The sequence below is a fragment of the Aythya ferina genome (assembly GCF_964211825.1).
Source record: "Aythya ferina genome assembly, chromosome: 10".
NCBI classification, from domain to species: Eukaryota; Metazoa; Chordata; class Aves; order Anseriformes; family Anatidae; genus Aythya; species Aythya ferina.
Window position 1 is genome coordinate 15,224,135 of NC_140306.1, and position 27,180 is coordinate 15,251,314.

General features: G+C 45.8%; 3 protein-coding genes across 5 annotated transcripts in view; 2 read left to right on the forward strand and 1 right to left on the reverse strand.

Annotated features, from left to right (window-relative positions):
• Nucleotides 1-16,723, forward strand: part of USP4 (ubiquitin specific peptidase 4) — a gene marked incomplete at its 5' end in the record, with an annotated part of 44,437 nt that extends 27,714 nt beyond the window's left edge. For both annotated transcript variants that reach the window (XM_084531411.1, XM_084531412.1), the window contains 9 exons: nt 6,699-6,890; nt 7,451-7,539; nt 8,513-8,725; nt 8,805-8,875; nt 10,498-10,613; nt 11,511-11,660; nt 12,433-12,536; nt 13,968-14,056; nt 14,184-16,723. In XM_084531411.1, the coding sequence (XP_084387537.1) occupies nt 6,699-6,890; nt 7,451-7,539; nt 8,513-8,725; nt 8,805-8,875; nt 10,498-10,613; nt 11,511-11,660; nt 12,433-12,536; nt 13,968-14,056; nt 14,184-14,285 (1,126 nt within the window). In that variant the 3' untranslated portion in view covers nt 14,286-16,723. The remainder of the gene's footprint in view (nt 1-6,698; nt 6,891-7,450; nt 7,540-8,512; nt 8,726-8,804; nt 8,876-10,497; nt 10,614-11,510; nt 11,661-12,432; nt 12,537-13,967; nt 14,057-14,183) is intronic.
• A 3,162-nt stretch (nt 16,724-19,885) lies between these two features.
• Nucleotides 19,886-23,646, reverse strand: EMC3 (ER membrane protein complex subunit 3). Its single transcript, XM_084531416.1, has 8 exons — nt 23,403-23,646; nt 23,265-23,322; nt 22,755-22,848; nt 22,116-22,220; nt 21,421-21,502; nt 21,176-21,255; nt 20,499-20,581; nt 19,886-20,131 (listed from the first exon to the last, which is right to left on the reverse strand). Exons 1-8 carry the CDS (start codon nt 23,555-23,557, stop codon nt 20,003-20,005), a joined length of 786 nt encoding a protein of 261 aa, XP_084387542.1. The 5' UTR covers nt 23,558-23,646; the 3' UTR covers nt 19,886-20,002.
• Nucleotides 23,647-23,689: 43 nt separating this feature from the next.
• FANCD2 (FA complementation group D2) overlaps nt 23,690-27,180 on the forward strand; it is a 47,881-nt gene continuing 44,390 nt past the window's right edge. For both annotated transcript variants that reach the window (XM_084531413.1, XM_084531414.1), the window contains exons 1-4: nt 23,690-23,806; nt 24,212-24,301; nt 25,615-25,749; nt 26,788-26,855. In XM_084531413.1, the coding sequence (XP_084387539.1) occupies nt 24,235-24,301; nt 25,615-25,749; nt 26,788-26,855 (270 nt within the window). In that variant the 5' untranslated portion in view covers nt 23,690-23,806; nt 24,212-24,234. The remainder of the gene's footprint in view (nt 23,807-24,211; nt 24,302-25,614; nt 25,750-26,787; nt 26,856-27,180) is intronic.

Below are 27,180 nucleotides of genomic sequence, written 5' to 3' on the forward strand. Positions count from 1 at the left end.
TGACACTGTTTGTTTCATTTTTAAAAATAAGAAATGACAGTACTACTGTTAGAATTTTTGGTGTCTTGCTTTTGGTACCAGTGTCTGCTATGACTTGCACCTTTTAAAAGTGATTTTAGTGGTCAGAAAGCTGTATTTTTTTCCTGTTTAAACTCAAGATACGGAGGTCATCAACTTTCTGTGACTTTGCAGTGCACATGGGGTGTTTTGAGATTTGCACTGTGAATTTTCATGTTCTGCTAAAGTGGTGCAAGGAGGAAGAGTGCCCTTGGACTCCATTTGGAGTTGAAGCTGAATGGACAGTAATTTTTTTTATTTGATACTGGATGGCTAAGATGTATTTTTCCTTTCAGCTGATCTGTTTCTGTTTTATTGGTTATTATGGCATATTACCTGTTGTGCTCTCTGATAGTAAAACCTCTTAAAAAAAAAAAAATAAATAAATAAAATGAATCATTACTGGACTTCTGAAGTGATAAGCATTCCAAAATGAATTTGGCTCCATTTACGCAAGAGGACAACAATGTTTTTTTCTCCAGTGGAGAGGGATTTGGGACTAGAATTCTCCAAGCCCATTCTGTCACAGGGCCTTGTACTCATCTCTTTCTCTTTGTGATAGGCTTGGAAATGTAGTATAGTCCTGACGAAAGATATATTAATATATTTAGCATCAGAGAAGAGGTGAGATACTTGCTGAAATAAAGGGTTTTGATATAAGGAAGGTTGCTGGCATGACACATGGAGCTGTGCAGCCGAAGAGCAGTGGGAGTAGCCCACTTATTGCAGCATTGTAAAGGTTTGTCTGCAGTCGTGGTGGTACTGTGAGAGGACAGGGAGTTCTGTGGCAAATGACCAGAAAGTCACTCATGAAAAGGTGGTCTGCAAATCAATTTGACAAAATCACTTCAGTGTTTGTGCTGAATGCTCTCATTCTCCAGGCTAAGCAGAGAGCAGCATTCAGCACATAACCAAAATGCTTACTATTTCTTTTTCTTAGGTTCCATGAAGTGCAGCCCCACTAGGACCCCCGGCTCCCGCTCCAATGTAACACCCCCGCATGCACCATGCTGGTGATATCACATCACCCAGGGATCCCGCTGGAGCTCGGAGCCGGCCTACAAGGGGTCAGGTAAGTGCTACTGGAAAGCAGACTCCATGGCCCGCTGCTGTATGGGCACAACTCCTAGTATTTCTTCTTAGTTCCTAAGACCTAAGAAGAAAAATATTTTGACTGATAAACCAGATCTCCCTGTTCTCTTAGCCTGGCTAATGGGGCATATAACACAACGTGTATTGCTTACGTGGATGAGAGTTGCACAAATTGATTTGCAGGTCACCTTTAACCTATAAAAGCTGCATATTTTAATAAGATATATTTGGTATGCCATACGTACTATGTTTTTTGCCTTCTTTTACAACATGCTGTACTTTATGTTTAGGTATTCTTGAAAACCATGGTTGGCTGCAGAAAGGTCAAGTTTGTTACTGAAGAGCTAGAACAGTTATTGCACTGCTAGGTCAGCAAAACAGCTAGCCCGGGAGTTTGTGTGAAATGCGTGAGACTGTAGCAAGCTAATCTAGGAAGCTTGTTCTCAGTTGTTTGCTTGTTTACAAGAGTTTGTACCCTTCCAGTATGTGTTTGTATTCTTTAACCTTTAGAAAAATCTTACTCATTGAGTACCCTCATCCTTTTAAATCCTGCTCCTCTGCATGACTTGGAAAATCCTGTGACAGGCTTCTACAGGGCGATCCACCTGTTGTCTAAATATGTTTTACTTCCAGTTTCATACCTCCTAGTTCACTTGATTGTGTTTATTCTCATGTCATGAGAGAAAGTAAACAGATCAGGAGTATCTCCATTTCCCAGAAGAGAGAGAATATGTGCTTTGTTTTCACTCAGTCTTTTTTTCTAGGCCTCTGTTCATTCTTATTGTCAACTTCTGAAAATGCTGTAACTTCACAGCAGCATGTCTGGGTAGATGTGGAATGGTAATCCTGTTCAGGTGCATCTGTTTGTCAGCTTCTTCAGTAGCATGTTTTCTACCCTTCTCTGTTCACATACAAAATGTGCTTGTTTTCTTGGTGGTTATGTGCTGACCTGTGACCCACGCAGTGTTTTCCAGCTGTATTTAATGTTCCATCCCAGGGAATGCTTGAATAACACGCTGTAGTGTGTGTGGGTAGGTATGTGATAGATAGGTATCTGTGATATATTACCCCGGCATTTAGCTCAGACCGTCTTCTCCTTGTAGTGCCCTTTCACATCACCCTGCCTTGTCTTTCCTGTAGTTTTTCATGTTCCTGTGCTCTCGCTTAATGTTAATTTGCAAAGGATCAAAAGTTAGCTACTTCATTGCTCGGGGCCTCCTTTCTGAATAGTAACCACAAGCCTAAAGCTTCCTGGTGCTTATTTGTCAGGTTGAAGGCTGGTTAAGGCCATCCCTGTTTACTGGTGCTTTGCTGAAAAACATCTGTAAAGGCTGTCATGAATTATAAAGGGAATGTTCAGTGTGGTAGCTGGTGAGCAGATGGCTGATTTATGAAACCACCTTGTGGAATCTGGCGTAGCGTCATCTTTATCTTCTATTATTTCAATTAAGTTCTAGGGTACAGAAGTACAGCTCATTGTCACCTAATTCCCTCTATCAGCTCTGTAGGCTTCCTTAAAATACTGATAAAGTATTTTCTTAATTTCTTTAATTGATTTTTAAGTACTCTTTTTGAAGAGATTCAGAAAGTGATCCGGATTCTGATACATCTGTCTGTAATACTAGAACAACAGCCGTTCTGCAGCAGAGTAGGTAGAGGGGCACTCGAGTAACCAAGCTGGGATGTTCTAGTAAGAAGTTTGCAAGATGCTCTCTTGAGGAGTGTTGTAAGGGTACGGCACGCTGGCTGCTCGTGGTGGATGGCACCTGTGTGTGGGTAACACTTTGCTTTTCATTGTTTCCCATCTGTTCCAGCACAGAGGCAGGATTTTGTATAGGACCTGCGTGAGGATGGGGTATGAATTGGGGGCTGCTTTAATCAGCAGTGTAGGTGGTGTGAGAGGCAGTGACCAGAACGCTGAGGAATGTGTACATTGTGTCGTGTACTGATCTGTTTTGTAGGAGACCAGCCTAAGGGTCTCGTAGGACCTGGAGTTAATCGTCAGTGATGCTCTGAGTATGATGGTCTTCTGTCATTTAAATAGTACTAAGTGAAATAATTCAACTCTTTGTGGTGCTGTTTCTCAGGAAACTTCAGAAGGTGCAAGCTGTATGCAGTGCTGTTGGTTAACTGAATAGCATCGATAGCATAGAAAACCTCAGCAGTCGTGGTCATTGGATTGCATACTTGCTCTTGGAGGGCTGTGCTAATTGTTAGTGCTCCTGGGGGCTGGGATGAAACTCTCTGAAGGGATTTTCTTCTTTATGCTTTCTACTGACATACATAGACTCAGGGCAGGCCTCAAGCTGGGACCCAGACTTCTTTTTAAATAGAATGAAGTAGAACTGCAACTCTGAAATTGTTCCACTCCCTCCTCTGCAAGTGTCTTCTGAACACAGGAGCAAAAATCTCTTGTCTCTCGAGAGAAAGTGGCTTCTCTAATGTAAGAGAGCTGCTGAGAGTTGGTATGCCCAGATATGTGATTGTGGTTATGTTTAGTGGCATCTTTTCATGAAATATTTATTTTTATTTTCTGAAAAAAAAATCAGTTTTAATGAAAAAAGAAATATAAGCCTGGGACAGGTGACTCACCAAGTTAAAGAGCAGTATGACGTGGCATTCCTGAGATCTCATAAATATTTTCTAATGAATAGTCTCAGAAGATAGATGGGGGTGAAAAATGCAATAGTGTTGGGTCACGTAGTTTTTTTGACACTTATAAAAGCGAATATCTGCTGTTGCTGTTTCACCCAGTAGCACAAGCTGTGTCTGTCTTCTCACTGCTCTCTGGAGCTGTTTGTTTTCATAGGATCACAGGATAATTTGGGTTGGAAGGGACTGTGAAGATCATCTAATTCCAACCACCCTGCCATGGCAGGGCCCCCTGCCCCCAGCCCCATCCAGCCTGGCCTTGGGCACTGCCGGGGATGGGGCAGCCACAGCTCCTCTGGGCAGCCTGGGCCAGGGCCTCACCATCCTCTGAGTGAAGGATTTTGTCCTTATATCTCATCTAAACCTACCCTCTTAGTTCAAAGCCATTACCCCTTGTCCTATCACCACACCCTCTGCCAACGAGTGCCTCCCCAGCTTTCCTGGAGCCGCTGTTAGGCACGGGCAGGCTGCTGGGAGGTCTCCCCGGGGCCTTCCCTTCACCAGGCCGAACAGCCCCAGCTCCCTCAGCCTGTCTCCATAGCAGAGGTGCTCCAGCCCCTTGTTCATCTCTGTGGTCCTCCTCTGGACTTGTTCTAATACATCCCTGTCCTTCTTGTGCTGGGGGCCCAGAGCTGAGCGCAGGCTCCAGGTGGGGTCTCGTGAGAGCAGAGCAGAGGGGGACAATCCCCTCCCTCGCCCTACTGGCCATGGTGATTTTGGTGCAGCCCAGGATAGGGCTGGCTTTCTGGGCTGCAAGCACACATTGCTGGCTTGTGTTCAGGTTTTTGTCTACCAGCACTGTCAGGTTCTTCTCTGCAAGGCTGGTCTCTATCTCTTGTCACCCAGCCTGTATTCCTGCTTGGGATTGCCCCAGCCCAGGTGCAGGACCTTGCACTTGGCCTTGCAGAACCTCATGAGTTTCACCCAGGCCCACCTCCTGAGCCTATCCAGGTCCCTCTGGATGACATCCCTTCCCTCCAGTGTGCTGACCACACCACCCAGCTTGGTGTCATTGGCAAACTCACTGAGGGTGCACTCAATTTCACCGTACAGATTGCCAGCAAAGGTGTTAAATACATGTACAGCCCCTGGGGAATTCTGTCACTGGTTTCCACCCGGACATTGAGCTGTCGACCTCAACTCTCTGAGTGCAACCATCCGGATGGTTCCTTACCCGCTGACTGGTCCATCCATCAAATCCATATCTTCCCAGTTCAGAGACAAGGATATCACGGGGGACAGCGTCAAATGCTTCCTACAGGACCAGGTCGGCCACATCAGCTGCTCTTCCCTTATCCGTGAATGCCCTAACCCCATCGCAGAAGGCCACCAGAATTTCAGGCACAATTTGCCCTTAGTGAAGCCCTGTTGGCTGTCACCAGTCACCTCCTTATTTTCCATGGACCTCAGCAGAGTTTCCAGGAGGATCTGCTCCATGACCTTGCTGGGCACAGAAGTGAGACTGGCCTGTAGTTCCCTGGGTCTTCTTTTTCTCCCTTTTTAAAATGGGGATTGTGTTTCCCCTCTTCCAGTCCCTGGGAACTTCACCAGACTGTCACAGCTTCTTAAGTGTGACAGAGAGAGGCTTAGCAGCTACATCTGCCAGTTCCCTCAGGACTTGCAGATGGATCTCATCAGGTCCCGTGGACTTGAGCACCTTCAGGTCCCTTAGATGGTCTCAGACCTGATCTTCTCCTGCAGTGGGCAGTTCTTCATTCTCTCAGTCCCTCTTTGCCTTCTGCCCTCTGGGCTGTGTGGCTAGAGCACTTGCCAATGAAGACTGAGGCAAAAAGTCATGGAGTACCTCAGCCTCCTCTGGGTCATGGGTCTCCTATTTTCTTCTGGAGAGGACCCGCAATTTCCCTTTATCAATCTTCCTTTATCAGTGATGTATTTGTACAAGCCTCTCTTGTTGCCCTTGATGTCCCTGGCCAGATTCAATTCCATCTGGGCTTTAGCTTTACTAACCTGATCCCTGGCTGCTCACACATGTCTCTGCATTCTTCCCAGATTGCCTGTCCTTGCCGCCACTGTCTGCGTGCTTTCTTTTTGTGCTTGAGTTTCTTCAGGAGCCCCTTGTTCATCCATGCAGGCCTCCTGCTGGTTTTGCCCGGCTTCCTCTTTCCTGGGGTGCATTGCTCCTGAGATGATCCTTGAATATCAACCAGCTTTCTTGGGCTCATCTTCCTTCCAGGGCTTTGTCCCATGATATTCTACCAAGCAGATCCTTGAGGAGGCCAAAGTGTTCCCCCAAAGTCCAGGGGGCTTGCTGTGCTCCCTCTTTGCTGCCCTCTGAATACCAAACTCCCCCATTTCACGATCACTGCAACCAAGACTGCCCTTAAGTTTCCCATTCCCCCTCAGTTTCTTCCAGTATGTTTTTGTTGTGTTTACAGTCCTTGGATTTTTCTGTGAAGCAAATGTTTTCCAGCCCTTGGTTTCCCGAAGCATTGGCTGGTCGGTGGTGTGAGCCCAGGCTAGTAACTGTATGAGTGCGAGACCCGAGGTATTGGGAGGGGTTTCTGTCTCTAGACAGAACAAACACTGTTTCAGGGATTTAAAAGTTCATTTAGTATTTTCACTGATGCCATGGTTTGGTTGAAACAACATCTAGTTGTCAGGGTAGTGGTTGGGGACATGAGTGACAAGATGGATGTGAATGTAGGAGGTGAAGGCTGAGGGAAGGTGACAGCTGAGTTGATTGCAGGTGCATATCCTGTGCCATTATGGGAGGTGTTCAGGAAACATATCTGGCACAAAGGCATGGAGTACAACCCTTTTTGTCCTTCTCAGGAGAACGTGGTGGAGAGAGTTGTTGGACTGAGTTGATATTGGTTCTACCCGCTGTGCTTCTCGGCAGCACAAATAACTTGTGGAAATGCCTGTCTTTCAAACAGATACGAAGTCTGCAAGCCAAGTGAGGATGGCTCAGAGTATGTTACTCTCTCCGTTTACTTTCGGGAAAAGACAATGAGGCAATCCAGCAATACTTCAGGCACCGTTCTGTTTGGGCAGCCACTGCTGATATCCGTGCCGAAACACAAGCTCACAGTGGATCATTTGTATGTTGTAGTTCTGGAGCAGATCAGGTAAGCCACGTCTACGTCTACATCTGTGCAGAATTCTAGGGTTTCCTTACTGAGTTAGGCTGCAATAAGATCACTGAATCCTTTTTAGTGGGAATTTTTTTCCTTGATCTGTTTGTGGAACACCAAGCAGCACTTGGATTACAGAAGTGTCTGAAGGCCACGAGAGCATCTCAAGGTCCTGGTTTTCTGGACTCTGTAGAAACGGGGGCTGTAAGATGATGCTGCTGCTGGTGGTCCCAATGGAAGTCACCTGCTTGGCGTTGCAAAACAGATCAGGAGCACAACTTGGGAAATGTTTTGAGAGCTCTCCTGTATCTCCTTTGATGGGCCACCATAACTTATTTTTATGCTACTTCTACAACTTGTAAAACTTGGTACAAGTGGTGAAAACATAAACTTACTGACTTTTTTGTTTGACTGAGAGCACCTAGTGTGTGGATGGTGGTTTGCTGAGGGGAATTGGGTGGCAGGGACTGCTATTACTGGTGGTGGAGAGGGTGCAGTTGTGCTGATGTACAGCTTTGTTATGATTGTGTGATAAAAACGTGACCTCTGTTTAGTCGCTACGTGAAACTCCCCTTGGCAGAAGAATACTCGACGCCCTGCTCAGACAAAGGAACCTGCAATGGCTCCAGCGGTGTGGCTGAAGGTAAAGTCTTTCAAAATTGGTTGGAAGCTTTTCAGCTTAAAGCTTCTGTCAGCATTTAGGTTGTGCTGTGCATAAGTGGCTTAAGCTCCAGCAGATAGATTTTTAGCTCTACACAAAGATTAAATTGCACTGTTGCATAGGACTTTGTCGTGGTGTGGTGAAGATTCCCGTAGACCATTTTCCTTCCTAGAGAGATCAGATGACAGCAAGCAACAGGTGGAGAAAAAAAGTGGTGTGCGTTCGTCCTGATCAGTGTTAGTGAAGTTCTTGGTGCTCTATTAGGTGTTCGGGTGCCTCCCTCTAGAGGAAAATCCTTTCTTAATGTGCCCTTTGTGATGAAAACTGGCCTGTTAGATCCTAGGAAGGCAAGTTTTGGAGAAATGCAATGAAAACAGCATTTTGTATTCCTGGACCTAGAATCATGGGGTATTGTGCCTAGGTTAGATGTTTACAAGGAAGCTTTTATTGGTGATGAGAAATACATGTTTCCCTTCCCTTTCTGAAAGGATTTGCTTGTGATGCTGAGAATAACAATCACAACAAGTTATATCGGAAATTTAACTTGGGGAGAAAGCATGCCCATTTTTAACCAAGGAATGGAAACAGCTTCCCTGGAGTTCTATTTTCCCTTCTGTGAAGACACCTAGTTGCAACCTTTGCTGGTTCTCTTTTGCGGTATTTATTAGGGTGTGCTATCAGACGGTGTGATTTGATAACCTACTGTGCATTAAGCAGGCTTCATCATGTCTGATGCTGGGATACAAACCCCAGTGTTTTAGCTGACATTTGCTAGAGGACAAAACACAGCTTCAGATGCAGTGATTAGGAAGCGCAGATTTCTTTTTGTGTGTGTTTTTCATTAAATTCTAAGCCAACTGTGCACAGGCTCCTGCAAATAGCTGTCAATGTGAGGTCTCAATCTAAACTTTTTACCGAAACTCTTCAATATTTGGCTTGTTTTAAATTTTGCCAGGTGACATTGAAGAGATGGACCATCAGGATGGCGGACAGGAAGGCAAGGAAAAGTTGTCAGAACTTGAATGCCACTCTGATGGTTGCATGCAGGTTGAGTCAACAAGAGACCTGCAGCCTTGCAAGAAGCAGCATTTCACTTTTAGCCTTGTGAATTCATATGGGACCTCTGAGATAAACTCCATTGTGGAAGGAAAAATCTTGAAACTGAATGGTAATTATTGGCTTGGCATACTTTTTCTTCCTCCTTTCATGAACAAATTTGCAACAAATGTTTTTTGTATTTCTCGTAGCTTTTTCTACACTTGCTATTGACTGGGATTCTGATACGCGGAGGCTACTCTTTGATGAACAGGAGGCACAGGTTGTAGTATGCTCTTTTCATAAATACTGTGTGTGTAAACTTTCATGGTACTTAAATAGATTATAGTAAGCACTGAAATGTAGGTGTGGTCCCCTGCATAAAAATTGAGTAAGCAGCATGTGATAAGCTTACTTAAAATCTTCTAGAGATAAGGCCTATAGATCTGTTTTTGCTGATATCTGCTACCAGTGTTCCTAAAAGTAGATACTTTATTTTTTTTTCGTTTAGTTCATTATCCATTCAAATTTAAAAAAATAAAAATAAAAAATACACTAAACCAAATGCACAGAGCTTCATAGAAACCACAATGTTCTTTCTGTGGGTTCTGCTGAGTCATGCTTTGTAACAGAACAATCTGTTGTTGCTCCCTTGCCAAAACAAAAATAATTTAACTTTGAAGTAAGAACATAAGTTTTGGTCTTATGAAGAGAGGCCCCCATTAGTTAAATGTGGTCTCACGCAAAGCAACTTTTCCATGTGTAGGCATTGTGCAGTGCTAGGCAGTAGCTAAGTCATATTTGGGCTCATGGGTATACCAAATTGGAGTATAAACTTTTGGGACAGGATTAAAGGAAATGGTGTTACTCCATTTAGATGCAATTTCAAGTTTGTGCTAGCTTGAGAGGAACATTTATCTGGTATCACTGTCTTCATAGAAGGTAGGGGCGGAGAGCCAGGATTATATTCCAGACACTCTGCTTGTGTGTGCAAAACTGTTTGTTGCAAGCGTTATACGGCATACCTAAAATTATCACCTGGATGCAAATGCAAGTTGAAGTGCGCTTCATCCACTTATTCCAGAATGCCTGAATTTTACCACCCTCTGGTATCCCCAGGAAAAAAATGCAGTTGCATTATCAGGGTACTACTTGTTTTTCTGTCATTTAAAACAGCAAAGATTTTGTTTAAACTTCTTGTTAGGAGGCTACACTTAAACAATTGAATGGCCTAGAGCAAGAGCTGGTTCACTGGAAAGTATGTATATCAAACATGATTATTCCTCTAGGATTTGATAGCTTCTTTGCCCCAGTATCATGTGGTTTCTGTCAATCACTTGAATACATTTAGCATATGTCATAATGATTTTAACATTTGTTGATTATTCTGGATGTCTTGCAGCATACTTGAGCTATGCCATATGTTTGCAGAGCTATCTGTCCTTTACTAGGGGTTTCATAATCTTGTCAGAGAACAAGTTTAATGGTCTGGTTGTCATAAGGCTGTGCAGACTGATATTTTATTTGCTTTTTGTTCTAGCTGTCATGAAACTACCATAATCATTCCTTGTATCTGCTTTTGGGTGTTTCCAGTCCTTTTCATACCTTATAAACATTTTTGTATGGAGAAAGTGTTTAGTTCTGGTAAATGCCAGCCTTATTTCATTGCTGCTAAGGTGTGAGGAGTTCTAAATTTGTTGAGGAGTCTGGGAGGATCATACCCGAGGTGGAAAAAGTGAAAAGGACTGTTCAGAGCACAGGAAAGGAGTGGCTGGAAGCTTGATTGTGTGGGTGGAGAAGAGGTCCAGAAATCATCAGCAGAGTGAAGGTGGCCATGTTTGTTTTCATGATGTCAAGGATTAAAGCCTACATGGAAATGAATAAAGCATGCATCTCTTTCACTAGGCATTCGAAAAGCATTCAAGTTTGTTACAGCCACAGAAGAAGAAGGCTGTGGTAGCTCTCAGAGACTGCATAGAGCTCTTTACTACTATGGAAACACTCGGTGAACATGACCCTTGGTAAGACCATCTTTCTGCCTGTCACATTTACCATAAAATGCTGTAACTGCTTGATTTCACATTATTTGTCACGGGATTCTGATAATTTCCTAGGTCTGCCTCTTTGTCTTGGTGTGAAGAAGTCTATTGTGTCTTTGTTCAGTCACTGACAATAGGCTGCAAGCATGGGTTAATAACAGATACTTGTTTCCTGCCTGTATTAAACAAAAAGACACTGGATACATAGAGATTAGGCTATTTTTCATTCTCCAATGTACATCTATCTTCCAGATGCATCAGAGGAAGCAGTTGTGATATCAGTGCAAGTGTGTGGCTACTTCATGGCTAGCATGTGGCTGTTTTTTTACTTCGCTCTTCTATTTTCAGCTTGTACTCATCCTGAAACACTCCTAACTCTGTGAAAAATCCCCAGTTGAGGGATTAGGTACAGCACTTAGGTCACCCTAAGGGACCAAAATGTGATTAATGTGTATACAGAACATCCTTGGAAGTTGTTTGCTGGGTGTGTAAGAAAACAACCTGTAGTGTAGTAGGTGCTTGTTTGTTATTAGTTTCTAATTACAGGTTATTAGATGTTTGTACCTGTTACCTGTTTGAGCTGCATCAGGAAACAATAAAACAAACAATAAAACAGCAGTGGAACCTTTAAACCTTTTATTTGGTTTTGAACAACGTTCAGTTAATGCGCTTGCAATTGGACATTTTACCTACAAAGTGAAAGCAGTGTGTAGCTTTGACACCTTCAGGGAGTTTTGTTCTCCTGCATATTCCACAAGCCTGAAATGTCTTCTCTAAGTCAGAGACTGAACTGCAGTATTGATGTATCCTCTAACAGATGGACAAGAAGACTTTTGTTTACCATAGCCTTTCATTTCCTTGTCTGTACTCTTTCCTCAGGTACTGCCCTAACTGTAAGAAACATCAACAGGCCACAAAGAAGTTTGACTTGTGGTCTTTGCCCAAGATTTTGGTAGTTCATTTAAAACGCTTCTCATACAGCCGATACTGGAGGGATAAACTCGACACCGTTGTTGAATTCCCTATCAGGTAGGATTCTTCCTTTGAGCTAATCTGTATGTGAAGAGCTGGTCAAGAGGAATCTACTTCTGATGTTACTGTTGTGTGGGCTTGTTACTAATGTTGTAACTGGAACAGTTCTGTCTTAGGGTTTGAAAGCAGCAGGCATAAGTGAAACTTGGGTAGTAATCAAAATGCAGGACACATCAGCAGTTTCCAGTTTCTGTTGCTCTGCTCCTGGGCAGATAGGGTGGGCAAGTGTGTTATGTTACATGGTAGACACACTCCTAGAAAGTCAGAATGTGAATCAGCTCTGCGTTACCTCTTTTTGGTTTTGTTAATCAGTTCCACACATCTCAGAGAACTACAGTTACTATCAAGTATTGGTTCTTTTGAAAAAAGATTAAAACTGGGGGATTGCTGTGAAACCGGACAGGTTGCTCAAAGCCCCAGCCTGTATTTGTGCTTGGGATTGCCTCAGCCCTGATGCTGAGGCAATACTCCTTACTACTTCCATCTTGCTTTTCATGCCTACACATGGACACACTCTGAACTGATTTTTATTCAGCACTTCCCTCTCAGTCTTTTGGCAGCACCTGATGAATTCACTAGGACCCTATGTGAGAGGGTTCCTGTTTCTGGTAACACGGGCACATCTACACTGGTAGCATCTGGCTGTTCAGCAGCAGAGCACAATCCTTAGCCACTGCTGACTGCCAGCAGAGCTTCGCAGGTGTGTCAGGCATTAGTTTTCAGAAAATATGCGAGTAACCTGTACTGATATTGTTGGATTTCCTTCCAGGGGTTTAAACATGTCTGAATTTGTCTGTGATCCAAGAAGAGGCTCGTATATCTATGACCTTATTGCAGTTTCCAATCACTATGGAGCCATGGGAGTAGGCCACTGTAAGTAACTGCTTTTCTGTACTTCATGTGTGCAAGGAAATAGAGACAGAGGGACCATGGGAGGCTCTGTGCACTAGAGAGCTGCAGCAGCCCTCACCCAAGGGTGTCTAGTCCAAAACTTACTCATGTTCTATAGGCAAGTGAATATCTTATTGAAAGGAAGCTTCCTTCCTGTTAGGATTTGCTGAGCAGCCAGCTAGTTTGAGTAGTTTGCAGCTGCCTGGGTCTGAATCTAACGACTGTAGGACCCTGGTTAGTAGTTGTTACAGAGCGTGCAAACTGTGTTTCCAGTTAATGAGAGGTGTCATTATTTTCAATGCTGGAACATGACGATGTTGTGGAGCTTCCTACTGGAGAGTGTTGGGGCAGAGTCTTCAGCTTAAGCTGTCAGTTCAACTCCAGGTCTCAGCTTCTTGCCCTGCACCAAACTGCAGTGTAGCTGCTCGTCCAGCATGGGCACAGCGTTACAGCTGCGGAGCAGAGGTTGTGAGCAGTTGAGCCAGCCAGGCAAGAACTTGCTAGTTCCCTCGGTGTCACACAAGGTGTGACAAATAGTTGCATGTAGGCCAAGGACACGGTTCAGAGAACATACCTTGCCATGAACCTGGGTCTGGTGCCTTTCTGCAGTTGCTTTCCTGACTTGTTTGGTGCAGTAGCAATTTAAAGCAGGTTTACATTTTTTCCCCTTTGTTCCACGCTGTTTTTAAAAACAAACAAACAAAACCACACAGACAAATGTAGGGTGCTTCACAGAATTATAGAATCACAGAATCATTAAGGTTGGACGAGACCTCCAAGATCATCTGATCCAAATATGGCCCTACCACCAATATCACCCACTAAACCATGTCCTTAAGCACCACATACGACCTTTCCTTAAACATCCCCACGCTGTGTTGAACCTCATCCCATTGCCTTCTGCCTATTGACCCATCCTGTGCAGGTCCTTCTATGGGGCTTTCCCACCCTCTGCTAGATGGACACTTCCCCCAACTTGGTGTCACCTGCAAACTCACTGAGGGTGCACTTAATTCCCTCATCCAAATCATCAGTAAAGATATTAATGAGGATGGGTCCCAACACCAACCCATTGGGGAACACCCCTGGTGACCGGTCACCAGCTGGATTTCACTCTGTTCACCACCACTCTCTGGGCCTGGCCATGCAGCCAGTTTTTAACCCAGCACGGAGTGTACCTGTCCAAGCCATGGGCACTGTTTACTACTAGTGCTGAGTCCCATGCAGGACATAGCTCTAGCCTCACTAGATGACCCAGCGTGTTCTTGAAGCTGTGATAGTGAATGAGGTGTGGGGCAGCTGCTGACAACGTTAGCTCTGGGACCGCCTCCCCTGACTGGTTTGAGCCTTGAATGTCACTGGTGCGGTGCAGCTGGGTGGCACCACCTCAGTGGCAGTCTCTCCTCCCAACAGACACCGCCTATGCCAAGAACAAAGTGAACGACAAGTGGTACTACTTTGATGACAGCAGCGTATCTGTGGCTTCAGAAGACCAAATAGTGGTGAGTGCTTGGCCTGAGGCTAATCCGAGTTTGTACTGCAGGTGGTTCCTGCTTTGGGTGTTATATTTCTAGCTAAGCTACATGGATTGCTTCAGTCTTTCAGATTCTTTTCTTCTCTGTTTGGTAGACAAAAGCTGCATATGTGCTGTTTTATCAGCGCCGAAGCAGTGAAGAACATCTTGCTCCATCTCCTCCCCAAGAAGAGTGTGATGGCATGGATACCAACTAAGCGTCGCAATCGCCCCCGCCCAGCACTCGCCCACCGTGTTAGCGGTCACTCTTCTAAAGCTATGTCTGAGGCATCTGAAATTTTTTCTTCCTTCTGTAGGATTTGAGCAGAAAACATAGCACTGAAAGATCCGGTGCTTGGGGTTGCAGAATAGCACTGGAGAGTCAGGAATAGGTGCTGACACTTGTATATTTAGAGGCCAAAAATAACATATATTGGAGCTTTGATAAAGTTCTTTTTAAAAAATCTGGCTGAGCTGTGTGGCTAGAGGCAGGGGTCAGGGCTGAGCCGGGCTGAGAGCTGTAGCTGGGGTTGGGGAGAGGAGGAATTGGAGATCACAGCTGAATGTTGTGAGGCCCGTGGAGTGGTAGGTAAGATTCTGTGAATTGGTACAGGGGCTTCCTGTAAATCCTCTGATGTTGCTGATGCCCCAGGCCCCCCCATCCCATGCCAAGGAGTCGCGTGCACCCTTTCTGGAAGCTCTCAGTTCAAATCTACATCCATCTGGCTTGCCTGTTGCCATCTCTGCCATTGTACTTTGGTTCCCTTGCCAAGCATCAAGAGTTTCTCCTTCTTGCACCTTTCATCTGCTAATGCATTTCACAACTCTTCTGGGCAGTTTTGACTCAGCCTTGTAAATGTGAACACCGAATCCTGCCATGTGGGTAATTTTACTGCACCTGGCCTCATGGTTGGTGCATGCACGGGCTTCTCTGCACAGTGGCTGCAGGATGCAGCTCTTAGAGCTCTGGCTCCTATTCTTCACTAGAGAAAATATCACCTGTAAGGCTGTCCACTTCTTGTCCTCTCAATCTGTCTCCTATATCCCTCATGCCACCTTCGGGCCACTCTAAGGACTTTCCTGCCTCCACCATTTCCCCATGGTTTGTATGGTTGCAGCACTTTTATTTTTTATTTTTAGCTCATTTAAGTGTTTCCTTGGAGCTTTTATGCTGGTAAGGCTCAGCTCTGTATCCCAAAGCCTGTAAGGATGCTAGCCCAGTGCAATGGATTGTGTGAGGTTTTGTCCTTTTCTCGTGACTTTTGCACTGTTCTTTCAGCATTTGTCCTCTTCCCTTGAATGTCACCCACCCTAACATCTTCTGTGAGGCTGCAGGTGTAAAGGACCTGGCCACAGTTCCCCTTTGCCATAGCTGCTCAGCTGTTCTGCTCCATTCTTCCAACACAACTGGCAAATGCTCTTCCTGCTCCACCTTTACCCAAAATGTCTGTTATTTGCAGGAATTGAGTCCAGCTTTGCTCTTGAATGAGGGTTCCAGTGACCACTAGATTGGGCCAGTCCTTGATGGAGCACTGGTCTTCCCATGAAAAATAGGAATAATCTAGTCTGAATCTGTGGTTTTGAGGGTAAATTCTAGCTTGAGGTGGCAAACCACACAGGAGGGTTTTTTCCTTCTTGGAGCCAGGTGCATTGGCAGAACCAAAGGCTAAGAAAGCCTATTGCCTCACGAGGGCTTGTTCCTTTCCCCCCCAACAAAATGTGTTCCTGCAGTCACACTCTCCTCTTCACACAGTTCTTGCAGCTTCACTGCTGGCCATAACTGTCCTGTCAACATAACAGCAGCCATCGTTGAACTCCAGGCGCACCAGCTCAGCTCCCTCCCGCTTCCCTCAGCAACAAGCCCCATAGCCATAGGAAGTTGTCACGTGCCAGTCCCCAGACCTCTGTGCTGCAGCCCTGCCAAAGCACAGCTGGCTGCTTGCTGTCCTGTCCTGATCCAGGCAGTGGGATGGGAGGGCAGCACCTACGGCTCCCTAGCCAGGGCACGAGAAGGTCTTGGTAAGAGGAGGAGGGAGGACCGGGAGGCCTGTCTCTAGCTGGCACGTTAGTATTATGATCCTGTTCTGCAGAATTTTGCTTTTAAAGCGTTGAAATTTGAGTTTATAGAGTTCCAAATTGTTTATTTGCTTCTGCTGTTCTGTTTTTTTGGGTTGTTTGGGATTTTTACAATTCTTAATATTTTATTTCTGTTCTTTCCTCGTTACTGAGGGGAGCATCCAAAAATCAACTTTTAAGCTGTAGCACTGCACTGAATTACTCTGATCAGCATTTTTGTTAGTTTTACCCTGAAAGTCACACGGGCATTCCAAAATGGGGGGGAGAGGAAAGGGGATTAAAAGACCTTTTTAAAGGAAAGATCTATCTGAAATAGCCTTTGTTCTCCTCTTTACTTCCTTTCCTGTGCTGACACTAAGAAATGTGTCAGTGGGGCTAAATCTGATGCTCAGATGCTGAACAGACTCTGTTGTACTGCAGAAAAAGTGGCCCAGCTCTTACCTTCTCTGACTCTGAGCCGATGGGCTTAGGCTGGTGTGTGTCTTCTGTAATACCAGACCTGTTTTTTAGACTAGCACTTTGTAAGTGGCTGGCTCTATTGTACAAAGAGGAAAATTAAAGAGTGGTTTGCACTGAAAAACTGGGTTTGGTTGGTTTTTTTTTTCAGTTTTCGTTAAGTGACCTGAAGTGCGGGTTGAAACGCCACTGGTCTGTGGGGCTGCCTGGTGCTGCAGGAGCTCTTTCAGCTGGGCCATGGCAAGTAGAGTGAGGCTGCGCAGCCCACCCCGCTTTGCCAAGGGGATTCAGGAGAACAGCACATCGCTGTGTAAATCGAAGAGTCGGTGCTCAGAGGGTGCCTCTTCCCCTCTGCAGCACTGGGCCACTCGTCTCTGGTGGCATAACGAAGCTCGTCCTTACCTTTCCGTGATACTGGGCAGCCTCAGCTTCATCGTCATTCCTCTTCCTCTGCAGAACGAGGGTGCCCTGCCCTTATCACTGTTTTCTCCAGTAGCAGGTGGTGTCTTTTGGGCTTGTGGCTGCTGAAATGGTTGTCCTGCAGTCCTGCAGCCTCCTTTGCAGGCACGCTGAGCAAGTACCCTAAGTTCAGCTGGAAAAGGCTGAGGAAGGGAGTTAAATGCAACAGACTGGTATGTATTTAGCACTCTTCAGTGTAGGTGCGTGTTCAGGGAGACTTGGGGGATTATCTGGGGGATCAAGGGTGATTGTGAGGACAAGAGCCCCAGTAAGAAGGTTTATATCTTCATGTGGTGCTGAGGAGCTTGATCTTAGCTGGAGCCTCAGAGAGGGTTAGGAGAACCCTGATGTAGAAGAGCAGATCTTGAGTTTCACTGTGAAATGCTGACCATCAAAGCACGGCGTGAAGCTCCTTGTGACCATCTGTGGCTGCAGAGCAACGCGAGGTTGTGTGTGTCTCTTCAGTGAAACAGGGAGGGAGGTGGGCGGTGTTTTGGGAAATGAGGGAGGGAGGAAAACTGTGAGAAAGGGAATACAGACTGATCAAATTCCTGTGCAATGGGGAGGTCGCATGGAAGAAAAATGATCCAAAACCAGAAAGTGGAGGACAGGGTAAGTTTTATGCAATAGCAGAGGTCAGTGGCAAAACCCTGTGCTGATCTGTGTCAAAACCCTGTACTGATCTGTGTATTTTGATGTTGAAGTAGGAACTGGGGAAGAAGGGAGAGCACACTAGCAATTTTCAGATGTGGAGGTATTGGGGTATTCTGTATCAGTGCATGGGCTTGCAGGAATCTCATGCGAGAATGCCCCAGGCATGAAATGAGACGAAATTCCCCATTACAAAATAAAGACTGGGGGTGGGGAGTGGGGAATGACCTGAAACACCAGTGCTGCCAGTGGAGCAGCAGTGTTCTGGAAAGAAATCTCTGAGGCAGAGAATGTCTCAGCGCTATGACTCTTAACAGGAGGGCAAATCAATTTGCTGTTTTTAGCAAAATTAATGTGTCTCAGTCCTGGCTCAGCTCCTGTGTTGTTCATCCCAAATCAAAGGAGCCAAAATAAAAAGGGAAGAAACAACAGCCACAGTTACGGCAACTTCTGCTTAAGAAACACCTCCCCAGGTCAGTGCTCTTCACCCTGGGGACGGGACAGCTGAGGAGCTCCTGCAGTGCTCAATTCTGGCACTGAAATACACGAGCCGGGAACAGCTTCTCCTTGTTCCTCCCAGCTCAAAAAGGTGACAGGTAAGAGGCTTAAAACAAGATCAGTGTTTATTTTTCCACACCTAGCCCAGTAAATAACTAGACCAGGGACTACAGGGCACCCCCGTGTGCTCGTGCATCCTTCTGCTCTGTGTCAGGCATGGGGGTCTCTGTGGTCTGTTGGGGCTGACTCAATGGGCAGATGTGGGGTGCTTATTATAAAGGTGCTTGGGAAACAAGAAATAAATGGGAAAACAGCCTGTGTGTTTGCCATGTGTGCACAGAAGTGCCTCCTGTCTCTGCTCCCCAAAGCTCTCTGAGGAGCCATTCTGCCCAGGAGCAAAAGCAGTGAAAGGGGAGCCAAAAGTTGCCTGTGTGACCACCACGAGTGTCCACCAGCACGCTGACCAGGGCAGAAGGGAGCTGATGGGACTCGGCAGCACTGGGGAGCCGTGGTGCAGGCTTGGATCGGAGGTGAAGATGGGCTGTGCCAGGCTTTGCTGCGTGCAAGTGTGGAGGATCTTCTGTGCTCAGGGAGAGAGGTAAGAGGGGGTGGGCTGTAATCGCAGACTGGGTTCCCCTGCCTGGTGGGCAGCAGCAGTGGGGTCACTGCCACCACCTTGGTGTGATCACACAGGTGATGTTTTGCTTGGAGGCTGGTGTGTATGCTTTCCATTCTGAATTTAAAGTCCAAGCCTCTGCTTCTTTTCAGAGGCCAGCTGGATTCAGAGGTGCTTTGTAGGCTATTTAGCCCGTTACAGCTAACATGTCTGCAAATGAACCTAATTAATTGACCAGTTTTCCTGTATCACACCTGGAAATCTTGGAGCAAAAGTGACTACTCCCTCTTCCCTCACACTGGAGGGGGCAGCTCAGCCATCAACAGGTAGTAGAAAAACCCCTGTGAGAGCCAGTAGTGGTAAAGGGGACGTCTCTTTTCAGTTCTACATTGTTGTATAGAACTCTCTTACCAAAAGCGATGCTTAGCCTGCCAGTCACACAAGGTACAAATATCAGAGCCTTCTCTGTCACAGTTACTGCTCATAAATTGTAGGGTAGCTCTTAATTGTCAGAGCAATAATCTAGCAGAAGTTGCTTTATTGCCCTCTCTCTGCAGGGGGGGAAAAAAAAAAGCCCTCTTTCAGAAACTTTCAGAAAAATTCTTATTCATTCTTCTGTTTCCTTCTGAGAAAGCATCAAACCACAATTATTGCAAGAGGAAAAGAGGTATCCTCTTTATAAACAGGAAGGACAACCAACACTTCAAAAAAAACTGAAACTCAAGCTGCTACTGAAGATGTTAGAGAACCTCCACAGCAGTCAGGTGTGAGCTGTTAATGTGACGTTGTCTTATTCAAAAGACTGCTGGCTACAAAGCTATTTAAACAGATATCTCCAGAAGTACAGGTACTAGTTTTTTTGTTTTTTTTTCAGTCTCAAATTTTCAATACCGTAATTAATTTGGTTGTTTTTGTACTAGAATTAGAAATTTCCATTTTTTCCTAAAGCATATGTAGCCCAGGAAGAGTAAAACAGCAGCTAGAAACCCACCCTGAGAACTTCTGGCTCCAATATATTATACTTGGGCCTGAGGCTCAAATCACAGAGTTAGGTAAACACAGTACTGAACATGGTGTGTTTCTTTTATTCTCAGCTTTGCTAAAATACATTATACAGTTTTACATAACGTTTCTTTTCAAATGCCTTTTACCAGAAGATCCAACAGCATATTCTCAAATTCAGAAGATGGAGGTCTGTAGTTCTTCCTTAAACATGCCTTCAAAATGGAGGTCTTTTGCCATGAGCTCTTCTTCTACATCTTCTAAGGCCCACTGATGATCAGTCAATTCCAAAGCTTCCCATTCCGTCTTCATTGACATTAAACACAGGTAGAGAAAGAAAAGCCACTCAGTATAAAAATAGTTATCAGCTCTTTCTGTACAGGTTAGACAATAACTAAGAAAAAGTCGGTTTCTGCAAAGGCAGAAGATGGCATGTGAGTTTTTTTTTTTTTAAATCAGGAATGACTGCCTCATCAGCTATGACTGTCAAATCAGGTGTGCTTCAGGGTACTATAGCCCTGTCAGGCTTCCACACACATCAGTTGTCACCTCTAATTTTAGGAACAGGAATCCAGAACAATTCCCTTGCTTGTCAGGGCGAGAGGAGGAGTTATGCACAGCCTGCAATCTTGTAAAGTCACAGCAAAGAGAGATGCAGGTGGAAATACTGTACCTTAAATGCTTTGTTAGTATCTGCTGGCATGGCCATTGCTGCGCCTGTCATTTGTTCTTGCATCACCCTAGACTGATCTGCAGCTATAAAAAGAAATGAGAGGTTCATTCTTATTTGACTTAAACAGGACTGCTTGGAGTGTAGTGCCACCAGGCTGGCTTCTTCCTAAAGACTAAAAGATTGTACAAATCCCCAGAATGCAACGTTAACTGGCTAGTGCAGCTTCTCGCAAGATATTTTGTCCCCATTCCTTACATCTTAGCTAAATTTACTTAAAATGGGCAGACAGATAGAGGAAAATACAGTCTTCTACGTTCTCCATAACTATCTTGCCTTGTATCTAACAAGAAACAATCATTGCAGCTTTCCTTAAAATCCATTCTTGCTAGAAACAAAAACACAACATCAAAGTTTCCACGCACCAATTAGATGAGAAGAAAAGCATGGGTTAATTACCATGGAAGTTTACAAGCAGTTAGCCAAGGGCTGGTGCAAGAAGAGCTGGGTAACTGCTGCAGGTGGTATCAAACCTAGCCAGTGCAGAGCAATCTCAAACAAGTGAGAGAGGCTTTGAAGAGCTTTTTGGTTGAAAACGTAGAAATCCTTCCCCAACCTCCCCCACAAGCCTTCCAGTGGAAGGAGAAGCCAGCTCTTTCACAGAAATGACGCTGTCTTACCATTATCTTGGCCCAGGATGAGGGTATAAATGCTTCTGAGTCCAAACACATTCAGGAAGTACCAGGAAGCAGAGCTCACCCTGAGAAATCAGAAGAAGCATGTCTGATTGCAGTTCGATGCTGCCTGTGCATGGGACATGTGGCTCGTGACCTTATTTCAGAGGCATGCACAGGCTGCTCAGGGGTTAGTACTGCACCCAGTGCTCCAAATAAACGTTCAGCCTTGCTCGAGGACACACGCTTACCAGGATGCATCTAAAGTGAGCAGCTCAATTCCCTGCTGTAACATTGGTTTAAAACGCAGCGTCAGAGGAAACGGAACCTTTGCTGCAGGACAAAAACAAAAAAGACCTGTTTTACCAAGCAACACTAGGTAACTGCAGAGCAAACTGCAAAGCCAACAGCTGTTTCATTCATTGGACCTAACGTAGTCTGAAGATAATGCATAGGATAACAAATACTTTCAGAAAGGCTGTAATTCAAATACTGACTTTGATATGGAGTCTTTCAAAATGTGATCAGGCAGCCAAAATACCCCAGCTGTTTCAGTGACTGTTAAGGGGAATATCTTTTCTGAAGGAAACAGCTACCACATAAATAGTAAGGAAAAAAAAAACAACAGAACTCTGAATTTGAGGGAGTATTTTAGTTTTGTATACTCTGCATTACACGGTAATGGACTGCCTGGACGTGCTCAGAGGAAAGTCCCTTACAGCAACTGGAAGTCCAGACTTTTCTTTGTGGTCTTGTCCAGCACCCTGAAACCAACCTTCTGCCCTTTACTGGGGGCCAGCAAGTCACTGCACTTCACAGAGCAAACAGCAGCAGCACCACAAAGACAAACCCAGCTGCTCCCACCCCAGCTGAAGGTTTTGATGGACCCAGGAGGTCACCACCCAACACGGCCCGGCCCACGGGCTGTGCTACGCCGCACACTTACTTGTGACAAATCCCGAAAATGTCATATTGATCCAACCACCAATGAGGATCATAGGCAGAACGTTGGTTACATTCCCTTTCATCATATCTGTCAGCATGGTAGGATCTGTAATTAAAGGATTTAGCATAATGTAGGAGTGTGTCGCATTAAGGGCACACGAGTAGCTCACAGTGTAGCAGTGGCTGCTGCTGAAAGTGTCTTGTGTTCCCTGCTGTGTGTGACCCTATCCCTTGCTCCATATCTCTGAAATTAATGGATCCCTCTGCAAGACTGTTTAGCTAGAAGAGTGACGACGAACAAGGCAGCTGGTTTGCTCTTTGTGTTTTTGGCCGTGTTAATGAGTTGTATCAGTTTAGAGAAGATCCTGCTGCAGCTGGTGAAAAAAAAAAAGAGAGAACATGCAGGACTTCCCATTTCCAGCAGCACCGTGACAGTCGTGGTCTTGCGAGATGCTGCAGGCAGACATGAAGTGCCGTTAAACAAAACTCAGTGACCTGACACACTGCTGCCACAGGGAGTGATCTCCCACCCCCCCAGCCCCACTCCGACCCTCACGGTCGCTGAGCTCTTTGCCGAGGTGGCTCACCTTGCCGCCTTGGCAGCAAGTTACATGTTTTCTGCCCAGCTATATTAACGTACCTGTCATTGGTGAAGGAGGCACTACCTTTCTTTTTGTTTTCTTAAAGAATCCATCCTCTGGGTTATTAAAGTAGTATTTCCGAGTCAGGAAAGACTGGAGAGGAAAAAAAAAAGCCAAGGCCAATAGCACCATAAGAAATGAAAAGAGGACAAGGTTATTTCTTGCTCCTTTAGACACATTACGACCTGTTTGATTAAATCTTTTTTTCTCAGGTACTTTACTAAATGTAAAAATCTCTAAATGGAGCCCTTTAATGTCTCCCTGAAGTATTAGCTCTGTCTCTCTGCAAGCCTTAAAATATTTTAAGACAGAATTCTCTTAAAAAGAATCTACATCAAATAAGGACGTTCTGGCACTGTGCAGAGCTCCTGTTCGCCCAGTACCAGTCCCCGTGTACCCGGTGCTGCTGTTCCCACCGCCCGACTCCCAGCTTTTGCTCTGTGCAGCGTTTGGGGGCGGCCGAGCCCCAAATACTGCGAGACGCGGGGCTGCCCCTGCCCCCCCCGTACCTGCTTGGGGATGTACTTCCCGTTCTCCCGCAGCACCCTGCTCCGGATCAGGACTTGGCTGCAAGAAAGAGCTGTGGTGAGGGGGGGGGGGGGGAGGGCCGGGCCCTGCCCTTCCCCCTGCCCCTGCCCTGCCCTGACCTGTCGGACACCTGCTCCTGCGTGAGGCGCTTGTCGCTCTGCAGCAGGATGGAGACGTAGTGCCGGATCATGCCCACGAAGAAGGTGATGAAGACGATGGGCAGCACCACCCACAGCCGGATGTTGGAGTCCAGCAGCAGCTCGGGCTCGCTCATCGCGGCCCGGCCCCGGGCCCGGGCCCAGCCCCGGCCGCGTCCCGGCTCCTGCTCGGCCTCCGGCCGCCGCCGCCGCTCCGCTGCCAACTTCCGCTTCCGGCTCCCCCGCCGGAAGGGCGGTGCCGCGCGCCGGTGGCGGGAAGCTCGAGCCGGGAGGCGCCTCAGGGCCCGGCGCCGCTCTGAGGTGTCGCGAGGTCCCCGCGTGTCGCGACGCGTCCTGTGTGTCGTGAGGCTCTTGGCGTCGTTTGGGTGAGTTGGGGCCAGGCCCCTCCCCGCGCGGACACTCGCTGTCAGCTGTTTCCCCCCTTAGCCCCTGGGGGACAGCCCGGGCTCGCGGGGTGTCCTCCAGGCCCCGCCAGGAGGGAAGGGTGTGGGTGTGGGTGTGGGTGTGGGCGTTTCAATGTGACGAGCTCTGAAATCCCGACCTGTACGAGTCTAAAATCTAACCTGTACGGCAGAGCAGCGTGGTGTGACACTAGTCAGCCAGGCAACTTGCCTTCCTGTGGAAAAGTTCTATTTCTGGAGCATTTTGCTTTGCTATTCACTAATCCATTCTAGAGTTGCATAAAAAAATCTGAATTCAAGTCACGTTTTCTTCTGAATTAAAGTTACATCTCCTTTACCTACTTGTCTTTTTTTCCTGCTTTCTTATAGGCGACAACAAACGATTTGTTACCATGGTTTCCAAACGGAAATTGTCAAAACCTGATGCTTCTGGAGAGAACTCAAAACCAGACTTGCCAAGTAGGTGCTCAGGCATAATCTTGCAAGAACTGGAAACCCATTGGCAGCGGCTCCAAGGGAGAGAGGACAGGCCATAATGGCAGTTTGATTATCCCAGTAGCTAATGGTTAATTCACTGTTGATCTTAAGCACTATTGTTTTACGAAGCTGTGTGATGCAGCACAGGCAGGCAGCAGGAACAACCACAGGCTCCTGGCTAAAATGCAGAGGGTGGATTAATTCCCGTCACCTCGCCAACCAGGGGATTCCCAGAGCAACATCCAGCAGCTGCACACGAGCAGGGGTGCAGGCACTGCCGAGCTCAGGCCGTGCTGGGTCACTGCCTCCAGCTGGCACCTGTTTATCAAGGGTTCACGCAGGCACAGTTTTTACCACCATGCTGTGATCCTCACAGTGCTTGTTTGGTCTTCTCTGTACCGAGGTTGGGAGCTCAAGTGTGTCCGACAGGATGCCTCTGAGCCTGCCAAACACCTCTATTACTTATACACAGATGTGCTACTTGCCAAATACCCAGGTACAAACAGTAGCAGGTACAATTTATGTGCTTTCCTACATTGCTGCTCCCCAGACTTTACACATTCCCAGCTGCAAGGTCATTTGTATGTATTTACGATCATCCTTGCCACTCTTCAGTTCTGATCCCATCCCCCTTGACAATCTTCCACTTTTAACGCCTTCCTCCCAACAGAATTGCAGTCAAATAACACTAAAAGCAGTGCCTAATATCTTTTATTAGTCCCTCTGCTCTTGTACCTTTGACCAAGATCAATCATCTGAAGCTTCAGCACCTTAGCTTTTTGCAGACTAATCCCATTTGATCAAAAATGATACCTCTGAAACCAAAATAACCTCTCTACATAGTTAGAGGGAAGAGACTTTTTTGCATTAGCATGTGAGTGGACCCCTAAGTGACAAGTTTAGTGGAAGAACCTAAATTAAATTTGTGCTTTCCAGGGCAGAGGAAAGCATGATTCTTGTATTATGCAGTTTGTTTGCAGATATGTCTCAGCACCAAAAGTGTGTCTTCCTGCCTTTGTTTGTGGACTGCTAAAAGTGGTGGTTAAGAAATGTTCCCTTGTGGTGTCGTGCTGCAGGGGTAACTCTGATAGGATCTCTGCGTTGGTGTTTGGGTTGGCTAATGTCTGCTGTCAAACAGAGCTTCACAGTGTTGTTTGTTGGTCTGATCCCATAAATGTATTCCAATGTTCCTGTAATTTCTTACTAGAAGGTTAATTTTGAATTAGTTCTTCTTATGGAAGTTCCCTGCTACTCTTTTGCACAATAATTTGATGTAGCTTGTCTTGTTTTCTCAGAAACGAAGAAGCCACGGGCTTCTGATAATGAAAAGGCCTCTGCCCAAGGTGGACTGGAGAGTGAGGGAGTATTTGAAGAGCTCCTTAGAACATCAGGAATTATACTGAAAGCTGGGGAAGGGCAGAATGAAATAGGTATGGATTTAATACTTGTTCTTACTGTTTGTATCTTAAAGCCTGCAAAGATGACTGTTACAAAGTAAAGACACTTGTTACTTGCAGAGTAAGAAATGCTTGAGTGAGCTTGTTTGAAACTTCAAGGAAACTTTCATCTGGACTCTTATTTGTTACATACTTCTTGAATTGCACAGCTCCTGCCTAACTGAGTGCTTCTCTTAAACTCATTACGCCTGCTTGTTGAGTGGATACATGTCAAGGCAAAAGACTTCTGAGAGATTACTGGAGGTATATGGAATAAGGTTAGACTGCATCTGTGTGTACAGTCTTACCTTTTTTTGTTAGTGAGACCAAGATGGGTGAAACAGGAACGTGAACACCCTATAGCTCAGATGGGGCACTGCAGGAAACATCTTTTTGGATGGAGCTGCTGCACCCTAGTCATGGTCTAAGCAGAAAGTTGAATTGCTTCGTGGGGTTTTCCATGTTTCACCTCTATGAGACTGTGAAGCTGTACTGCCTCCATGGCTGCAGTGGGTTTGAGCAGAGGGAGGCTTCTTTAGGATGGCAGGGCCGCTGTAGTGGTTTATTTGTGTGAGATTGCACACTGTGTCATGTTAATGAACTTTGTGGCTACAGGCCTGATTTTGCTGGAAGAAGGCTACTCTGTTACGTTGGGCAAAGGGATTTTTGGGTTGCACATGTGCAAGGATCATGTTGCCTCCTAAGGACAGAAAAAAAAAAAATGCCTAGTGATTCTTCCTCCACTTCTTGGCCCCTCATTCTGTCTGGAATGGATTTGTTTTTATCTGCCAAAAAATGTAGGAGTTGGTGTGTCAAACCTTGTTAGTGCTACTAGGTACCCTCAGCCCAGAGTGGAGTGAGCACACGCGGTAGGTAATACCACTCGGGCTTTTGCTAGCTGGAATTCTCAACAGAGCAAATGCAGCAATAATGGTGGGTGATCCTGAGAGCTTGTAGCCAGTGTAGCTTTAGTGCAGTGTTGCATGGCTAAAATACGTCTGATTCCTTATTCTCTTTAAACTTTCTCCTTAGCTGTAGATCAAATGGCTTTCCAGAAGAAGCTCCGCCTGACGCTAGAGAAGCACCCGACTTACCCTGGTGTAAGTAACTGACTGTGCTTTGGCAGGAGCCAGATTTAAAACTGTTTGCTGTGTAGCAAAAGGCACAGATGCAACTGCCTTTCTCTGCTGGTCTTGTACAGAAGCAAGCAAAACTTGCTGTTTCTCTCAATGTCATCATCCCAGCCTTTTGGTCTCATTGTTCTCGACAGTTAGGCACAAAGTGACGACCAGCACATACCTCTGGTACCAACCTCAATGTGTTTGCTCCGAGATTGTTTTTTCATAATTCAAAGCACAACTGCTGCATTTCCAACCCTGTGTCTTGTCAAAGTAATTCACTGGCAATGTTATTCAATAAACAAAG

What these genes read in the sequence shown, in the direction of transcription:
- EMC3 (XM_084531416.1), bottom strand. Translation starts at nt 23,557, where the DNA reads ATGAGCGAGCCCGAGCTGCTGCTGGACTCCAACATCCGGCTGTGGGTG. An exon ending in CAGGAGCAGGTGTCCGACAG is followed by an intron (nt 23,323 to 23,402) that starts GTCAGGGCAGGG and finishes TCTTTCTTGCAG; the next exon opens with CCAAGTCCTGATCCGGAGCA. An exon ending in ATTTTCGGGATTTGTCACAA is followed by an intron (nt 21,503 to 22,115) that starts GTAAGTGTGCGG and finishes TTTGTCCTGCAG; the next exon opens with CAAAGGTTCCGTTTCCTCTG.